Below are 20065 nucleotides of genomic sequence, written 5' to 3'. Positions count from 1 at the left end.
GGAACAGGTTTGGGCCTTGGTGTCCAAGTGAATGGAAAATGTAATGTTACCGCATCCAAAGTGATCCCGTCTTTCTTCAAACTTGTGGTAAAAGTTTGGGGAAGAACCATCTATGGCTGGAAAAGTCAGGTTTCCATATTGAGGTTTGGTGTATATAATTGCAATAGAATGTTTGTTATGGTTTAATGGTTAGCCACGGTGTAAGGGTATGTGTGAGAGTCCAATGTAAAGAGGATTTGGACTTTATCTTTATTGCAAAGGAGCTCCTGGAAGCATTCTTGCTCGAGTGCTAGATGAGTGGAACAAACTTATATAGATGTTGGTTAAAGTGACAGTCTAAAAAGCAACATGTAAAGAAGTCAGGATTGAGCTAAGTAAAGCCAACAGACAAACAATCATTACAGCTTGTGTGAGTCGAAGTTCTCTAAGCCTTTAGGATAAAGGTCAACAATTGTATTAAAATGAGGTGTATGTAGAACGCATGGAATGTAGACATTTTCTAGACATAATGTTTTCTAGACATAGAGGCGTCCTCAGGCAACGTTATGTCTCCTTATTGGTTTGTGTTTCATGTATACACCGATGTGCAAACAGACTTCCATCTAATCAGTTTTCTGATTTACCACCCGCCTATATCTTTTAAAATAGTTGATTGGTTAATGAATACCCTGATGAGCATGATGTATAGTCTAGCTTATTATACTTAAAAATATTTCAAAGCACAATACAGAAATAGGCTTAAGCGCTTATTCTTGATATTTTAATATTTATTACGTTTAGTTTAGCTTTTTTGGACCTATCTAATGCTAAGATGTCACATTATGACTTTACACACATGTAGGGCTGCAACAACTAATCGATAAAATCAATAATATTCGATAATGAAATTCGTTGATTAGTTGTGCTGCTCAAGTTCCGGGTTAGCGTTACGGTAAGATAACAGTTAACTTACCTGTTTTAAAACGTGATTTACTGCGGCTTTACTACGTTCAAATGCTTGTTTTTAATGTTGCTATATTTTATTTATGCATACATCATTTAATTATTATAGAAAATGTTATTAATTGTATTTTTTTTTACAGAAACAACCCAGCATGAGTGAATTTGTTCAAAGGAGAAATCCACTATGCACTCCTCAACAAGGAACATTATAAGCTTTAAAATTTCTTAATATCTGGCTTTTGCATTTTTTTAATTAAACATTTATACATAAATACCCTGAATCAGGTTCTAAAAAAATCTGATTAATCGAAGAAGAAGAAATTGACCGATTAATCGAGCATCAAAATAATTGTTGGTTGCAGCCCTACACACGTGTATATGATTAAGGATGAATTTATTAATGTAGTGTTTGGAAATGTAGCAAATAAAGTTAAAAAATGCGAGCAAGTTCACATACTTGACTGGACTTATGTACAGTAATAAAGTAAACCTGCTTTTCTTTGTGTGTGTGTGTGTGTGTGTGTGTGTGTGTGTGTGTGTGTGTGTGTGTGTGTGTGTGTGTGTGTGTTGTTTTTTTATGCATCTTTAAACCCCTGTTAGGATTACCCCTGGTCATGATGACCCAACACACACTCACACACTATGTGAAAGACAGTTCTTAGATAAGACCCTTGTTGTTCTCCCAGACCAAGATATCAGTTGCATGATGTGTTTGTTTCAGATTCAGTTCTAACATATCATTCAGAACACAATTTATCATACAGGTATATTCCAGAACAAGCTTAAAAAACACATACAAACACTGACGGCTTTCATTATTGATATTCTGGTAAGTTGTTTAGTACCTGAGACCTTTTTTTAAAGACCGTGGGATTGCAGTAAATGTTGTCATTTTCTTGGCTGATTTCCCAGATATGTTCACATACTTGGTTAATTACAAGAACTCCAATAAACAAATCTGTGTCTCAAAGTCCAAAACAAGTATATCTTTTTTTGCCACTGCTTTTTAGTTGGCATTCTGACTTTACATTTGGCATTTAGATTAAAGCGTCCGCACACAATTTTGATCAACACACCTGTTGCATGTTTTCTTTGGATTTTAAAATACTTTCTCTTGAGAATTCAGCTTATCTTCCGATCTCAGCCTGTTGGGACCTGTACCGAAAAGTAAAAAAAAAAAAAGAGAGAGAGAGAGAGAGAGAGAGAGAGAGAGAGAGAGGTGTCACTACTCGGTTGCTGACTGGAACGTCAACAACGCTTTGTACTATAATAATAAAAAATTATCAGACTCCTAAATGAGCCTGTCTCATATTATATACATATGTATTTTTATGCATATACACTATATTGCTAAAAGTATTGGGTCACCTGACCTTTCCTGCTATACTGTATGTGGTTCTTTTCCAAACTGTTACCACAAAACTGAAGGCACAATTGTGCAGGACGTCTTTAGAATCACTATAATAAAATGTTGCATTCACTTAAACTTGGAAACCCAAATCTGTTCCACATGGCAATGCCCCTGTGCACAAAGTGAGCTCAATGAAGATCTGGTTTTCATGCTTTGGAGAGGAAGATCTTGAGTGGCCTGCTATATAGCTCTGATCTCATCCCTACTGAACACCTTTGGGATGAATTGGAACGCTGACTGCACGCCAGGCCTCCTCACCTACATCATTAACTGCCTTTCGTAATTCCCTTGTGGCTGATGAACACAAATATTTATAAGCACACTTCAAAATCTAGTGGAACATCTTCCCAGAAGAGTGGAGGGAATCATAAGCGCAAATTGGGACTAAATGTGGAATGCAATGTTTAAAAACCATATACCGTAGCTATGACCAGGTGACCGAATACTTTTGGCATTATTATTATAGTCTTTAGTCTCTGTCAAACATTGCACACCTACATGATGCATTCTGGAATTATCTTCCAATTTGGTCAGCCAGGAGTAGACAAATCAGTAGCACCTGGTATTCCTGGCACTAGGAGTTTTTTGGTTTGGTTCTCTAGAAATGCTCCATTGTTGGAAAATTGTTATTTTGAAACCCGGTGATGCAATGCTATTGTGGCTGGGAATCAGACCGGCTTTTAAGTAGAAGGAGTAAAAGACCTACTCTGTCTCACCTTCACTGGAGAAAATAAATTAGCATATTTATTTCAATAAATTGAATGGGGGTTTTTTGTGCTTTTTTTTACTATAGTATCCCCTCAACAGCAATTTCTTTTAGACTGTATTTTTTGTCAGTGACCTAGTGAATTGGCACAAGCCAATTACGGACCATGTGAGTTTCGTCTAGGCGGAAGAGGGTAGATTGTGCTTTTCTGTAATTGTGTTATGCTGTCCTGTGAGAACATTTCAGAAAGATACAGAGGCTGTTTCCTGGAGGAAGCATGTGTTTGCCTCAATGGTTAGTAGCTGTTATGTAATAGAGGAGGCTTAGCAAGTGGCTGGGAGTTGCCAAGATGAAATTGAGTGGGAAAAAGGAGTAAAATCCCCAAAGACTTCTGGCTGTGTTATCTTATTCCTAGCTGCCCAGTAGGTTTAAGAACCAGTAATAAAATAGAATTGCTATTGACTTTAGACTCACCAGTGAACAAACATTAGCAGCATGTAGGTACAGTATTTTAAGCTTAGCACATTTTATGTTGGTGCGACACACCCCAATTCTGTAACAATAGTAAATGAACCTCACTGCCGGCTGACCTTAAACTTCATGAGAAGGTAATGATTATAACTGCATTTACTTCCCATAGACTGTATCAGTGTGCTCAACTATCAACATTAACCTGCCATATGTGTGAACATTAAGTTTTTTAGCAGTCAAAACAAAGCTGTTATTTGTTGGTAGACTAACAATTCAATTGTATAATTGCTTTTTTTGAAACTCTCCACTGAAATGATTTTTCACCACAACCCCAAGCTCATACTGTACTTCCTCCTTCACTATGTCCAGCTTTGAGCCATGGATTCTCAATGACCTCATTAATGGTGATCATCATTCCTGTCAGTGGGACTGATTTCACCCCCCCACTGCCTGAGGAGAGATGTGATAAGAGGCGAGATGGCAGCGGATACCTCTTCTGAGGTGATTTTTTTAATTGGACTGCAGTTTTTGAGAGGTTAAGTGGTGTGTTTTGTAGTGCCAACATTTCCCCCTAAGACTGTTAGAGGAGGTGAGATATCACAGAATCAGAGGAGGGTATACACATTTAGCCACAAAAGCCCTCATGACCAAAATGTTAAGTTGATGGACAAGGTAGTATTTTTTAGAATGTTTTCACTTAGCACAATGCAACATAAAGGAGATAAAAACGTAACTATTTTTTAGAAATAAGAGCAAATTATACATTAGCATGTCTGCCATTGGTCAGGATTAATAATCAGAGTGACAAAATGTAGTGAGTGAATATTAAAATAGCCTTTACTTATTTTGTAGTGTTATTTAGAAAGGATTAAGTCTTCATGTTTAGTTTCTGTGGCCTGTCATAACTGCCCCTTGATGGTGACCCGCATATACCACATATGCCACATTTGCAGAATCCTCTTTTATGTCTCCGTATTGCACAGAGCCACAAATTGCCAGCAATTTATCATTCTCCTTCTAAGCGTGCGTGCCGCTGAATGGCTGTATCCATGGAGATGGGGAGGAGAATCATGTCATCGGCGTGTATGAATTGCCTGTAGGCTGTGGGTACTCATACTGTGCCATCAGGGAGTTCAGATCCAACGAGCTTCAGTTCAGATATAAGTGCGACGCACCATTTTATCAACAGCTCAAGCACTTTATTTACACGAACCCCTCAAATAAACAGATTCTAATATTGTAGTGTCCTTTGGGATGTTACAGAAATACTTTCACTGTAGCTTGGCAAATTGTGGCAATCTCTGTATTAGTCACATTTTACAGAATTTGGCAGATGACCTTATCCAGAGCAACTTACAACACAGCTTTGGAGTTTCCATCAAAACGATTTCCTCATGCTAATACAAATAGGTCAGAGTCACATCCACACTTACTGTATATGGTGTTCTGGTGGTTCACATAAAATCTGCATTACATTTTTTTGCATTACATTTTTGGACAAAAAAAACAGCAGGGTTTGAAAAACCGTGAGTCCCAGCCTGTGCATGCCCATTGTAGTTTTGCATGCATTATGTAAATCTTAGGACTCTGTTCATCATGGCTGCAGACCAGATTGTTAGTTTGTTGTGATTTGTAATTGGATAATTCGTTTGTGAATACATTTCAGTTTCAGTGTTAGACCCTCTTAAGAAGACCTGGAATATATTGTAATTGCAGTCAGCTTTTTTGGTACTGCTCTTCAAGCCCAAAACTATATAAAGCTTGTATAAACGCTTTGCATCAAAGTGAAACGTTTTTATTCTTTCTTACATATGATGGATATTTATATTGGCTATTTATTGTTTATGTTTGTCTGGTGGTTATTGCATTTGGCCAAAGCAAAAATGCTTTCGCTGTTATTTTTTAGATGGTTGACATAAAAATCTATGACATATAACCACAAATTTATGACTATTACCATGGCGTGTTCATATTTATGTTTAAAATTCATTTTGTGTGTTTTTGTGGACAAAACTCATTGGTAAAGAGGTATACAAAATTGACAAAGTTTGTAAATCTGACCATCATATTCTGGTCTATGTAAAATCATAAATCATGATGTTACCATTGCTATCAGTCAAAATGTTTGATCCCTGCTGGCTGAGCTTTACTGTGGCCACATTCCTAGCTAACAGTGGGCAGGTGGCGCAGATAGATGCATAGATACTCATGGCATTTAACTCACAGAATCACCTTTCAGTACCCGACCCATCCTTTTATCTCATGTAGCTCTTGGTGCTGCAAGCGGCAAATGGTAAACCCACAGGATGTTCACACAAATATTCAGTCCATTTACATTTACATTTATGGCATTTAGCATACGCCCTTGTCCAGTACAAAAGTGCTTAGCGTCTCTATCAATCAATAAACCTATGCTGGTACGCTAGATTACTGATTAGTGTTAGTTAAAGTGTTTCCGAAAGAGGTGGGTCTTCACCCATCACCTGTTACCACCTCGGTTCCAGAACAGAGAAGAGCCTTGAGGTATAGTTACCTTTTACCCTGAGAGAAGGTGGTACCAGTTCAGCAGTGCTGGAGGATCTCAGGCAGCATGGTGCAGTGCGAGGAGTAATAAGGTCTCAGAGGTAAGAGGGTGCTGGTCCATTTTTGGCCTTGTAGGCAAGCATCAGTGTTTTAAATCAGATGCGTGCATTTACCGGAAGCCACAGTTATTCAGTAAACATGTTACCTAGAGCATCCTGTTAATTTACATTCCATTTGAGATGCCCAAAGGTCACTGATTCAGTGATACCACATCTTGGAATGCGGTCAACATGTTACATTCAGATACATTCATACCTTCATACTAAAGACATACACTAGGAAATGAATGATACTAACATTCTTTAAGATTTAATGTGGAAGCTATTCATGGAATGTGACATTGTTGTCCTTGGCTTGAGCCAATTATAAGAATAATTTCCCAGTTGGTCGGTTTCTAATAGCAGGACTTGATTCTGTAGGCATGATCAGGCAAAGCTAATGGTACTGGTGTAACCCGATTGGGGGGGCGTTTGGAATTCGGCCAGCGTGTACAGGCATGGCCAATGCGTTCGTCACAGAATGTGAGAATGAGAACTGAGAGTCGACGTAAACATATCCTTTTAGCATATTAGATATTTAGTAGATATTATGCTCTTGTCACAACAGAGACAGCTGATATTAGTCTTAAACTCTTATACTGTGCTAATTTATAATAAAAGTCAGAGTAGTTTTTGTCCTTATTAAAACCATTCCTATTGCACACACAAGAGTAAATGTAGCAAAAGAATACCTGGTGCCAAACGCATGTAAAGCCTTTTTCTCTACAAATCTTGTGCATGGCAGAAAACCCACAATACTGTGAATTTAATGCTCCATTAAGAACAATAGAGGTGGTCGGTTCTCACTGGGAATCCAAGCACTTTAAGCATTTAATTGGGAATACAGTTTACTGCATACTGGGGCTACTGTCAAGACTACCATTGTCAAGTGCAAGATCATGTCCACGTGGAGTCTTAATTGAACGTTTGAGTCAAACTCAGTTTTAAATGAAAGTGAGACTGAATCAAGATGAAAATCCTCAAAATTGGTTGGGTTAATTTGTCCGTTGCTACAATTATTAGGAAAATTAATTAATTATTGTCCAACATTTTGGATGTAAGAAAGTAAAGATCATTAAAACACATTACTGTGATCAAGACCAATGTCCAAGACCAACACAAATCCAAGTCCAATTTGACACGGAAATCGTCAGGAAACCTTCTCGAGTCTAAGCCTTTGGTTCCAGGGGGGGACCACTATATACGAATAAAATGAAGCTAATAAAAACTCATGTAAAGCAGGGAGCCGTATATTGTGTCTGGAATAAAAAATCGTTCATTATCACAGACTATGGTATTCTTGCTTGCTTATTGTTTTGGATTATTGACTTTGACAGGCCAAGTTGTGTTTTTTAACTTTTATTTATTTTTTTTATTTTTTTGGATTAATATGTAAAATGGTTGTACACATTATTTTCCAGGTTTAATACTAGGTTGTGAATGATATACAAGACGCATCTGATCATACTTCACTTACTTTTTCTTAATATGATGCAACATTACTGAGGGAATACCCAGTTTGGAGTTTAAGGGGATTTTTCAAGTGACTTGTTGAAGCAGGTTTTGTTTGAATTTAGTTTCAGTTTGATTCATTACCTTCATTTACACACAGTTATGAGAAATCTAAACTATTAGCAATTTTCATTGTAACTTCCTTAGATTATATTGAGCCTCATGTTTATTTAATTATTATTTTTCATTGCTTTTCATGTGGTTGCTAGGTAATCAACTTTCCAGAAGGATTATAAAATGTTTTATTTGTTTATGACTTTTTATGCTGGCATAGTAACGAGTAGATATTGATTATGAGTCAAAACACTTTATAGAATAGTATGGGTTCTGTGGCTTGCTCGCACCCATATTTTTAATGAACGGGAAACTGTCTTTCAAATTGCAATTATAAATACTAGATCAAGCAAGTCCTACAGGATCCACACATGGGAGCCAACCAAATGTCCTCTGGTTATGCTTTTGTGATGACTAAGCTCACTGTCTAAGGTGCTGAGAGATTGTGTGGTAATTTCCCAGTTCTATTTATTTGATGTGGAGTGTTTTTTTTACGATAAACGTTCAAATTGTACCATGCCATGAAAAATAAATCAGGCCACTTTTCCTGTGCAAAGAGTGCAGAATGTTCCCTACAGCTTGACCTGAATGCTGTACTAATACTTTATCACAAGTACAGCTAAAAACTATGAATAATGGATTTGCAGAAGAGTTGCACTGACAAGCCTCGAGTAGAGGATTATCTTTTCTAATTTCTAAAAGATTTTGATGATTCCCTCTATCAGATTTAAATTTTATCCTTTTAATACAATAATACAACTGCTGCTAAATTGACATACATACAGATTTCTGCAAACACGTTATTTAGTATGTTTCTATTTCAATGGCCTGATATTGGTCTGGGAATGTTGAAGGTCTACTAGTCTCAGACTAGACCACAAAGCATCAGATAGATTTTGTTCACTTTTCTGGCAATAAGCTTCAAAATGCAGAAAAAACTATTTCATGTTTTTAAAGTTTGGTTTGTAGAAGTTAGTGGTAAAATAAAGCAGCAAAGATAATGTTGTGCATTCTTTTGGAAAAAGGTCTACACCTGGTCTACCGTGTCAATCGCATTAGCTCATCCATTACAAGTAGGTCTTGGCTACGATTATTGACAAAATGTGACGATTCTTTAGCACAAAGATGCCCAAACGATGTCCTTTGGGCTGAAGTTGACCCGTGGTGACCTTTGACCAGGCCCGACAAATACAATAATATATGAAAAAGTAAAAAAAATCAATTTAGAAAAACTTTATATAAGAAATAAGAAACAGCTTCTTATCTTTTATTAAAGGCCACTGTATTCCTGTATTAGGCATTGAACTCAATTGTACAATCAATTGGATTGTTATTCATTGTGCTATAATTGTCACTGAACTACAACTTTGAAAATAAAACTGCATTAGTTAAGCAAATTATGTAGTAATATTTTCTATTTATGTATAAATTTTTTTAATGATTCAATCATAAATAAGCTGAATTATGGCAAAGTTTATTTTGATATAATGTTTGCTATAATTTATTTTTTTCCGCGTCATCGCCCGCAGTCAAGTCACATGTTCGGTCCTTCATAGAAAAAAGGTTTTTTATAAAAAATATATATTTATGTATGTGTGTATATATATATATATATATATATATATATATATATATATATATATATATATATATATATATATATATATATATACAGTGGGTACGGAAAGTATTCAGACCCCGTTAAATTTTTCACTTTTTGTTATATTGCAGCCATTTGCTAAAATCATTTAAGTTCATTTCTTTTCCTCATGAATGTACACATAGCACCCCATACTGACAGAAAAACACAGAATTGTTGACCTTTTTGCAGATTTATTAAAAAAGAAAAACTGAAATATCACATGGTCCTAAGTATTCAGACCCTTTGCTGTGACACTCATATATTTAACTCAGGTGCTCTCCATTTCTTCTGATCATCCTTGAGATGGTTCTACACCTTCATTTGAGTCCAGAAATTTTTTATTATACTGATTGGACTTGATTAGGAAAGCCACACACCTGTTTATATAAGACCTTACAGATCACAATGCATGTCAGAGCAAATGAGAATCATTAAGGTCAAAGGAACTGCCTGAAGAGCTCAGAGACAGAATTGTGGCAAGGCACAGATCTGGCCAAGTTTACAAAAAGATTTTTGCTGCACTTAAGGTTCCTAAGAGCACAGTGGCCTCCATAATCCTCAAATGGAAGACGTTTGGGACGACCAGAACCATTCCTAGAGCTGGCCGACCGGCCAAACTGAGCTATCGGGGGAGAAGAGCCTTGGTGAGAGAGGTAAAGAAGAACCCAAAGATCACTGTGGCTGAGCTCCAGAGATGCAGTCGGGAGATGGGAGAAAGTTGTAGAAAGTCAACCATCACTGCAGCCCTTCACCAGTGGGGCTTTATAGCAGAGTGGCTTGACGGAAGCCTCTCCTCAGTGCAGGACACATGAAAACCCGCATGGAGTTCTCCAAGATCGTGAGAAATAAGATTCTCTGGTCTGATGAGACCAAGATAGAACTTTTTGGCCTTAATTCTAAGCGGTATGTGTGGAGAAAACCAGGCACTGCTCATCACCTGTCCAGTACAGTCTCAACAATGAAGCATGGTGGTGGCAGCATCATGCTGTGGGGGTGTTTTTCAGCTGCAGGGACAGGACGACTGGTTGCAATCAAGGGAAAGATGAATGCGGCCAAGCACAGGGATATCCTGGACAAAAACCTTCTACAGAGTGCTTTGGACCTCAGACTGGGCTGAAGGTTTACCTTCCAACAAGACAATGACCCTAAGCACACAGCTAAAATAACGATGGAGTGGCTTCACAACAACTCCGTGACTGTTCTTGAATGGCCCAGCCAGAGCAATGACTTAAACCCAATTGAGCATCTCTGGAGAGACCTAAAAATAGCTGTCCACCAATGTTTACCGTCCAACTTGACAGAACTGGAGAGGATCTGCAAGGAGGAATGGCAGAGGATCCCTGAATCCAGGTGTGAAAAACTTGTTGCAGCCTTCCCAAAAAGACTCCTGGCTGTATTAGATCAAAAGGGGGCTTCTACTAAATACTGAGCAAAGGGTCTGAATACTTAGGACCATGTGATATTTTAGTTTTTCTTTTTTAATAAATCTGCAACAGTGTCAACAATTCTGTGTTTTTCTGTCAGTATGGGGTGCTATGTGTACATTAATGAGGAAAAGAAATGAACTTAAATGATTTTAGCAAATGGCTGCAAAATAAAAAAGAGTGAAAAATTTAAGGGGGTCTGAATACTTTCCGTACCCACTGTATATATATATATATATATATATATATATATATATATATATATATATATATATATATATATATATATATATATATATATATATATATATATAAAACCTCACCAATTAATTATTAAGTAATTATACAAATACCACTTTTAACAGGATTTAAAAGCCTGTAACATTTACCGTAATTTCCGGACTATTAAACGCACCCAAATATAAGCTGCACACACTGAATTCTAAAAAGGTGTCTACATTGAAACTAATAAACTTTACACAGGCTTCAACGAAAGACAGTGTCTGTTACACGTTTTTCTTTTGGCATCGTCTTGCGTTTAAAAATCACCATCGGTGAAGCTTTTCTCCCGATGCCGTGCAGCTCAGAACACAGGTGAACTGCGTTTTTTCATGCCCGGTTGTTTTCAGCGTGACGAATGATTCACATTTTCTGTAGACAGTCCGAGGGAGCGGCAGGTCAAACGTCAGAGGAACATCATCCATGTTTATGATGTGGTGCGGCCCGATTCAGTGGGAGCGCATCTGATTTAATATAAAGAGTTTCATTGGTTCACCTGAACCCGTTCGGCAATTTCATTGGTCTAATGTTATGGGGCTCAGTTTTTTGGCTTGAAGTTTGTGAAACCGGAAAAACCAAGGAAAAATCCATAAATTAGCCGCTTCATTGTTTAAGCCGCGGGGTTCAAAGCGTGGGAAAAAAGTAGTGGCTTATAGTCCGGAAAATACGGTATATAAATTTATAAAAGAATGTTATGAAATACAGAAAAAAAAACCTGAATAGCCAGTCAGAAAGACAATAAAAGAAAGGAAGAAACCAAAAGAACACTGAGCAACAGTTGAACCAACAGGGGCGTAGGCCAAGAAGAGCAAAAGCTCCTGCTAAAATAAACATGTATGGACACGAAGTAAAGTAAAGTAGATGGAGACGCTAATCATACTATCAGTTTAAACTTGGCGGAGTTATCATGCTTGACCTCTCTTTGCAAAGAATGTTGTGCTTGCTGAGGCACAGGGCCGTGAAAAGTGCATATTCATTTTGAGCTTTCATTCTGCCGCTAATGATTTCCGATGAACTAATTAGACAGTGGTATGGGTGGGGAGGCCTGCTCTGTCATCCTGTAATACTAGCTAGCATGAGCAGTAGAATTAAAAGTTATTTACAGTATGATTACAATAATTAGTGCCGATCATATTTTCATTACTATGCAGACAGGCAACAAATTGAAGGACAAGGCAAAGGCATTTTGCTGCCATGTGTTGGTACTTAAAAGGGAGAGTCACTTCAAACTTATTCTAATGATCTTTTTTTTGTTTTTATCTGGTTGGAGTGGGGTTTTTTGTCGGTTAAGGACTCAATTGAATGGTTTGTTGAATAAAAAAAATGGCTATGGACATCACAGTCACCAGATCTGAACCCAGTGAAACACCTGTGAAAGATTTTGGTCGCTGAGGGAATATCTGGAAGATTGATGTTCATCCCTTCATTGGAGTTCCAGAGACTTATGAAATAAATACCAAGGTGCATTAAAGTTGTTCTGATGACTTATGGTGATCCAGCACCTTCTGAAGACTGTTAATTTCTCATGTAATATATCACCTATCAGTTCTTATCTCTGTAAATTATTAACTGACAAAAGTCGTGGTTTGTATTAATTTCACTGTCATACAAATAACAGACTATAATTGAAGTATGCACATGTATGGGAGGTCGAATTCATTCCAGTTTGGTATTTTATATAATATACCAGTATTTTGGTATATTAAAGAAGTCGGGAAGTTCAGTTTTATAACAGTTTCCCCCCTACACTAGATCAAGAATTGCCAACAGGTACAGTCTTTGACGAGAGCGTGTGAAATGAATCATACTTCCCCAAGTGTGTTAACTGTTTACACAAGCTTAGTAGGACTCAATGCATTTTTCACATCTTTGATAAATTGAATGTTTATGAAGATTTTGAATCCTGAAAGCAGAAAAGGAATATATAAACCAGTTTTTATCCCCTGTGTACTTAATAGTCTATTTTGCTATGAACAAATCAGCTTACACTTTTTAATTTCTTATAAAGAATGAAATGAAACCTTTGCTGAGTAACCTGTAAGAATTCACTCAGTAGCAATATAAGCCAAGCAAATGGCTATAAAACAACTTGCAAAACACAAAGAAATCCAGCATGTCACGGTACTGAGAGAAGTAGCAGAAGGACAAAGATTTCTGTGCTGAAGACTTTACTATGTTGGAAAAACAAGTACAAGTGGTACACGGTGCTCGTAGAATATATATCTGAGTCCATGTGAATTAACAGTTACTATAGAAACTACAGCACATGTAATATAAATATGTGCTTTGCCTTGCAGACAGAATTATCAGCAGAGTCTCTGTTATAGAAAATTATTCAGCAGCTTATGGTGAATGAGTTTTAAGAATGAAATTTCTTAAATTGCTTTTCAGATGGAAGTAGTCTTTCTGGAATTTTCTCATGTGCTCAGTCATTATAGAACACGCTATTGATGTGTGGTTGAATAAAAAAAAAATGATTATGATCTCAAACCACAAGCTTTTGAATGCCAAAACAATATCCAGACCGGTCAGATTGTTCTTTTTATCATGGAAGTCTGTCAGTCAACACTTATATGCTAGAAAATCATGCTTCCAATCACCTACTGCATGCCATTGAGTCAGAAAAGACAGGTACAGGCCAGACTTTTTTCACCTTCAGCTGTGTGTGAAAAAGCTGGAGCTTGTACTGCCAGAACTAATCGAGGCCAACAAGATCACAGCGGCAATGGGGTGTCAGAAGCAGAACGGCATAACGTTGGGGTGTCAGAAGCATAACGACTCCTAAAGAGATTTTAAGATTGATACAGTTCTATGTAACTTCATAGACATGTATAAAATTACATTGCAATTAAATATATCTATGATATTTTGTTTGTGATTTTTTTTTATATATCTTGCACTTGAGCAAGATCTAACGCAAATATGTTGGTCACAAAAATGAATAAAAATACCTGTGCATGTCTGAATTTAATATAATGGTTGTTCCAAGCTTGTAAGCTCAATATGTGTCAAAAAAGAAAGAAAAAAAACGAGTATTGTTTACATTTTTTTTAAAATAAATAAGCATGTGCTACTATAATTGTGAAGCCAATTTCTAAATAATTTATACACATATATATATATATATATATATATATTTTTTTTTTTTTTCCAATAAGAAGCTTTTAGTCGGCAGCAATAATATTATGTAATATTTAGGCATTTCAGCAATCTTCAGAAGAATGCACAGCCTTTAGGCTAGTCTATTATACGGGATATAAAAAAATATATATGATGTATGTTTGATCTTGTCATATAGGAGATAGATATGTTAGCTAGGGGCATGTGAAGAACATGCTTGTTTATGCGATTACATTTAATGCCCAACAGAGGGCAGAATAGAGTGTACCGTGATCTATCTTGGAAACCCATCCTCTTTGTCATTTCGAATGCCAATAAATCCAAATATCTGCCTTAGGGTAGCCTGTTTTTTTTTTTTTTTTTTTCTCTCTCTCTCGTTTTTCATCCAATCCTTTCTAATCAGATTAATTCCTACATTGGATACGTATTCAGTAAGCGAATGGTAGAGTTTAACACTTAGGACTGTCTAGCCCTCAGAAAGGGCGTATGATGGGGAGCAGATCTCAGAGAATGTGCATTATAATCTGGTATGGTGGTTTTCCAGAGTGAGGGGTGTGATTAAAATGTAATTAAAAATACAGCGGTGGTTTCTAATAAAGTCAGCACTGTGTCTTTATATGCAATATTTAAAGAAAAGATCTACTAGGGTTTAAATGCTATTCATGGACATTGACTGATTAAAAACAATAAGCTGCTGGTACTTACTGTATCAGACAAACAAAACTCCACTTTGTAGTCCAGCTATTTATATCCTGACTACCTCTCACCTGGTGTTTGGCTGAGCTTTTTTTGCTATCTCTCTCTGGATTTGGTCTCTCTGTCATATTCTCCCTCTCCCTCTTTCTTTTTCTCGTTTCACCCCTCCCCCCTTCTCCTTTATCCTTTTTTGTATTATAAGCAACCAGACATTTTGACTTTCATTGAATTTATATTAGATTTTGTGTCTATATGTCATTGAGCTTGTTGCTAATTAAACTAGCAGACTGTATTCTCTTGGAAGGCATAGTGACAGGACGACATTAACGGTGTAAACCTATTTTAGGGTGAAGTTTAATATGGGTAAATAGCACAGGTTCTCTATTTATACATGGAGACCACGAGCACTTGTTTTGACTACTGTTTTGACTCCTTTTGCCTATTTTTTGACCCTGACTTCCTCACAGCACAGTTTGAACAAGTTGAATAAGTAAGCGTCACATTATATACACATATGCTTTGCCTATCAAGAGTTTTGCTGGCTAGTTTACTTGCAAGAAACCTTTAAGAAACTTTTTAAAAAACAAATTGGTACAGCCACAGTATTACATTTGGCTATTCATTAAGGGGGAAACTTTTTTACATTTTTAATAAAACAATTATACATCTTTGAGAAGAAAGCTGAAAGATGCAGCAGAATTCTTTGGGTGGACAAATGAAGGTTCTGGAAGGTTGTCACTAGATGGTTTAGTTCAGTTTATACCAATCATTCATAAAGTGAAGGGGAGACAGTTGGGAATGGACTCTTTTGGACGAGAGTTTACGTAAAATGAGCCATGATTCACAGAAAACAACTTATTTATGTCAAGAAATGACTGCTTTGTTATTAAAGCAATTACTGGAAAACAATAATGATTATCTGTCCAGTGTATGTACAGGGTAGCATTATGAAATTGTGAGTTCAGCTTTTACTTAATGTTTTCTCCACAACCCTGATTTTGAGGTCAGTAATCAAATGAAATTTTAATTACGAGAGCTTGACAGCTGTGAGTTGCTCTACTTTAAGATATTGAAAAGAACTGGTGACAGTTGAGCTCATTTCTTTCCTTTTTTCGACAAACAGGACCACTTTGAAAAAGCTTGCATATTTGTCCCTAACTTGTCCCTACATGGACCTCAACTAGAAATGTTCAGCAGTTTCTCAACACAGCTCAACACATCGACACAGGATCTGTAAAACAAATCTCTGTTTTACTGTTTATGGTGAAGACGACATTACGCAGATACACTTACAGATATGCTTAGCTTCAGTTATCCATATTTGAAATGGTTGAGAATTTAGGCGTGGCCATTTTGGAGCAAGAACAACATCTTCGGTAATGCGATCCCAGCTGGAATTGAGAAGAGCTTGTTCCCGCTCTAAAAGGACCTGATGCATCTTGCTAATGGCTTTCCAACTGGAGTCGGCGAACAATGGATCCCTGGCAATGAGCTCTAATTAACCATTAATTAACCACCAATTTCTCCCTCTGTGTTCACCCCACTATTTGTCTAAGGGTATTTTTTCTCATTTCTTGCTATCTCCTTCTCCCTCCCTCCCTCCCTCCCTCCCTTGCTCTCGCTTGCCTTCCCTCCCTCCTCCCTCCTCCCTCCCTCCCTCTCTTTGGCTGCTAGGGAGAGAGCGTGTCTCCATCAGCACCATTTACACTGAGTGGAGCAACCAGTGAAGCCTTAGAGCTAGTGGTTTCTGTTCAGAAAGTGGTGGGCAGCCACTAGAAAGCCACTGTGGATTTATCCATTCCCACTCTTCCACTTCCTATTACTCTATTTCCTTCTTAGTCTTAGTGATTCTCCTTACCTGTGGAGGGTGTAGAACCTAGAGACAAGCAGTTAAAGTGCTGCTGGAGAGCGGGCGCATGTGGAGAGGAGCGCATCTGAAAACCAGAGCAGGGTAGTTGTTCCTTTAATGGACATCTGGGTTTGATTACATGTGGGACTAAGTGGTTGAGAAAATATCCTGCCCAAGATGAGTGAGGAAGCCAAGGAAAAGGGCAACAGCAAGTCAGCTCACCGGAAGAAGAAAGGCAAAAAGGTAACACCTGCTAAATATTGTTTACTTACTTGCTTGTGAAATTGCTTATAAAAACTAACAAAATCGTTGATTCCTTGCGTCGGTTTGTCATTTATGCTTGTTTTTGCTCCCAAGTTTGTATCTTTTGAAAACCCAGCGCTCGAGAAGTCAAAGATGCTTCTCTTTTGTTCTGGAAAACGAGTAAGGGGTGTGTTCTTTCTTGACATGGTTTTGTTTTGAGGAGGCTGCCCTCGTTCAGCAGGGTACAACCAAGGTCTTAAATCGGCAAACAAGGGACGCACATCCCTCAGTTTTATATGAGGTCAGCTTTCATTGCTTAGATGAATAAAGCCTGTTTCTAAGCCCCCTCAGGTCTGGGAGTTTTCATCTTCTGTCTAATTTATTCTGCACCTGCCCTACTTAATGTTTTTAACACATTATAAAAACGACAGCTCGAGCTTCACCTCACATCATGGAATAGTGACACGAAGGAAAGAGAAGAATTAGATAATAGGACCTTTTTTTTTTTTTTTTTTTTTTTTTGCTTATGCCAAGCTTTCTTTTTCTTTGTAAATATATCCACTGTGGAGCCTGCCTCCCACTCCCTCTCCCTCTCCCTCTCCCTTTCCTTCTCTCTCTCTCTCTCTCTCTCTCTCTCTCTCTCTCTCTCTCTCTCTCTCTCTCTCTTTCCTTCTCTCTCTCTCTCTCTCTCTCTCTCTCTCTCTCTCTCTCTCTCTCTCTCTCTCTCTCTCTCTCTCTTTTGCTTGCTTTTCTTGTGCCCAGGCAGTATAATCCGCTTAATTGCAGCCATTCAGGAGTATTAGCAATACAGCTTCATGTGACTCAGCTCTGGGAGTCAGCACTGCCTGGTACTCGGAGCTGCTCGTTTCAGAACACGCCACGGAATTCCCTTTGTGTGTAACAAGCACCATTTTTCCATCTGTTTGCTTTTTACGTGTGTCAAAGGATTATAGTAAACGATGTCCATAATGTCTGGTCCGATATTCTGTTTATATATGACATCCGAGAGGTTTGAATGCATTTGTGAAGGTGTGCGTGTTTGTGGGCTTTGGTCTCCACTTCGCGCTCTGTGCAACCTCACTCAGTTGCTCAGTGAAACTCCAACCTGTTGCGAAACACTCTGAAAATCTGGATCGCTTCTTCATACATATTCAGATTAAAAAGGCAGATTATGTGATGTGCTCGTTTTTTTCCCCCACCTTTAGTTTAAACAGCCTTATTGAAACAAGTGACATTGTTACATTTATACATTTAGATGTGGACGGGATGTGACGTTGCTTCCAGAAAGCTTTTAGTTATCGGCAGAGCCAACACAGACACGAAACCACAAATGACGTATTCAGACGAAGCAACATCAATTAAGACCCATTAAGGGCTAAGAAATGACATGACACCCACTCTTTTGACGTCTCCTTTGTCTCCTAATGTGCGTATTGTTAAAGCACAATGGCTATGCGAATGGTACTGCAAATCCTGATTTTTACAGCTCACTCCCTGACCTGTCCTGTCCTGTCCTGTCCTGTCATTGTCTTGAAGCACTGCTTTCAGTAATGGCACCGATTTAGAAGAACAAAAGACTTCTAAAACAGTTTCAAGTCTTTTGTGCAGCCACAATGCCAGCTGTTAGAGTGAGATTAGCAGTGTGTTTTTTTCCCATTTTTATTTCTATGTGACATTAAAAAAAGAAAATCTCATGCCATTTACATTTGAAGGACTGATTTTGATTGCAGACAGTCAACATGGCTGGCAACCCCTCCCACATGTTGATAGAAGAAAATGGCTGCGTGATGATGATCCAAGCCATCATTTTAGAGAGCGTGAGCGAGAGAGAGAAAAAGCGAGAGAAAGGCAGAAGGCTGGAGAACAGAGTGAGAGATGTGAAGAATTGGCATGATATTCACAGGCTGCCTTAACACCCTGTGGCAAAATGACAGTGTATCGGGTACGAATGACTAGTGCTCCGCGATCTTGGAGGGTTTCTCACAGGCAAATGTGTGCACACTTTGAGTGAAACAAAGCAAACTGAGCTCAGGTCAGCGCGATACAAAAAGTGCCAGAGAGTCCAAAAGAGTCCTGCGCAGCTCACCGTCCAGCCTTTGACTGGTTTAGAGATGCTGAACGAGCGCACATCTTCTGTCAGAGAACAGGAACCTGAATCACTAGCAGGTGTGTAATGGCTGTAACCATGACGACCAGGGGCCTCCCGGGGAGAAAGGAAGAGAGAGCGAGAACGAAAAAGGAGAGCTGGCGGAAAAGAGAGACTGCGAGTGTTCCTGGGAAGCCTTGTTGACAAGAGGGTTCTATTTTTATTTTATTTTAGTACGAAGCATTTACCTCCATTTATTTCTTATTGGTCAGAATTTTTTAGACAGACCATGAAGCGTGACTAGATAATATCAGACGATGGCTTCAAAGAGAAACAATTTGCAAATATTTACACTGGAAGAAAAGACCAGTAGTTTGTGTTTATTTGAAAAGTAGTGTGGGGTCTGATAATGGGGCCCACATATTGCTCAGTCGTGTCTCTCGCTCACACTGACCCGTTCTACAAAATACAACCAGCTGCTGATTGGAGCGATGGATAACCATCTGGCCTTTTAATATTTCAAACCCCTTCCTGTTGTAGAACTGAGAGGCTTCCATATTTCTTTGCGTTCCGACATTGTCCTTTTCATTTCGATTTGGACGTGAACCAGGTTTGTGGTCCACATCTGTACTGTCCTTAACCCACTGTGGTCGCATGTAGAAATGAATTTGGACTACAGCTTCCTAATCAATAGTTTATCAGTATTCAGAGCAGAACATTCGTAATTTAAATGCACATGTAATCGGATCTAAAGTATGCGCCTGCGTGGTAAGAGGTTTCGTGTCTGTGTTACCATAACAACAAGAAGCGAGAGAGTCTGGCCCGCACGTTTAGCTTTTTAATGGTGCCGTTTGTGTTGTTTTTTTTTTTTTTTGTTACATTTAAAGGCAGATTCTCTTATCCAGACCAAACTTCAGAAGTGAAATGACATTGCATTTATATCATTTATTTAAAAATCACATAGGAATTCATATTTGCTAAACATTCAGGAGCAAGCGTTCTGATCCAT

The 20065-nt window shown here is 38.0% G+C and overlaps 1 protein-coding gene across 48 annotated transcripts in view; it reads left to right on the top strand.

Annotated features, from left to right (window-relative positions):
- ank3b (ankyrin 3b) overlaps positions 1-20065 on the top strand; it is a 167492-nt gene that overhangs the window by 8456 nt on the left and 138971 nt on the right. For 36 of the 48 annotated variants that reach the window (XM_083556849.1, XM_083556851.1, XM_083556829.1 and 33 more), the window contains exon 1: positions 16584-16970. The exons of 6 other annotated variants lie outside the window; for them this stretch is intronic. In XM_083556849.1, coding sequence (XP_083412975.1) covers positions 16905-16970 — 66 coding nt within the window. In that variant the 5' untranslated portion in view covers positions 16584-16904. Of the gene's footprint in view, positions 1-16543; positions 16971-20065 lie in introns of those variants that run through there. 6 more of the 48 variants (XM_083556848.1, XM_083556828.1, XM_083556854.1 and 3 more) reach the window with 2 other exon arrangements.

This window comes from Silurus aristotelis (assembly GCF_946808225.1).
Source record: "Silurus aristotelis genome assembly, chromosome: 12".
NCBI classification, from domain to species: Eukaryota; Metazoa; Chordata; class Actinopteri; order Siluriformes; family Siluridae; genus Silurus; species Silurus aristotelis.
The sequence above is the reverse complement of the archived record's forward strand: the minus strand, read 5'-3'. Positions and strand labels throughout refer to the sequence as shown.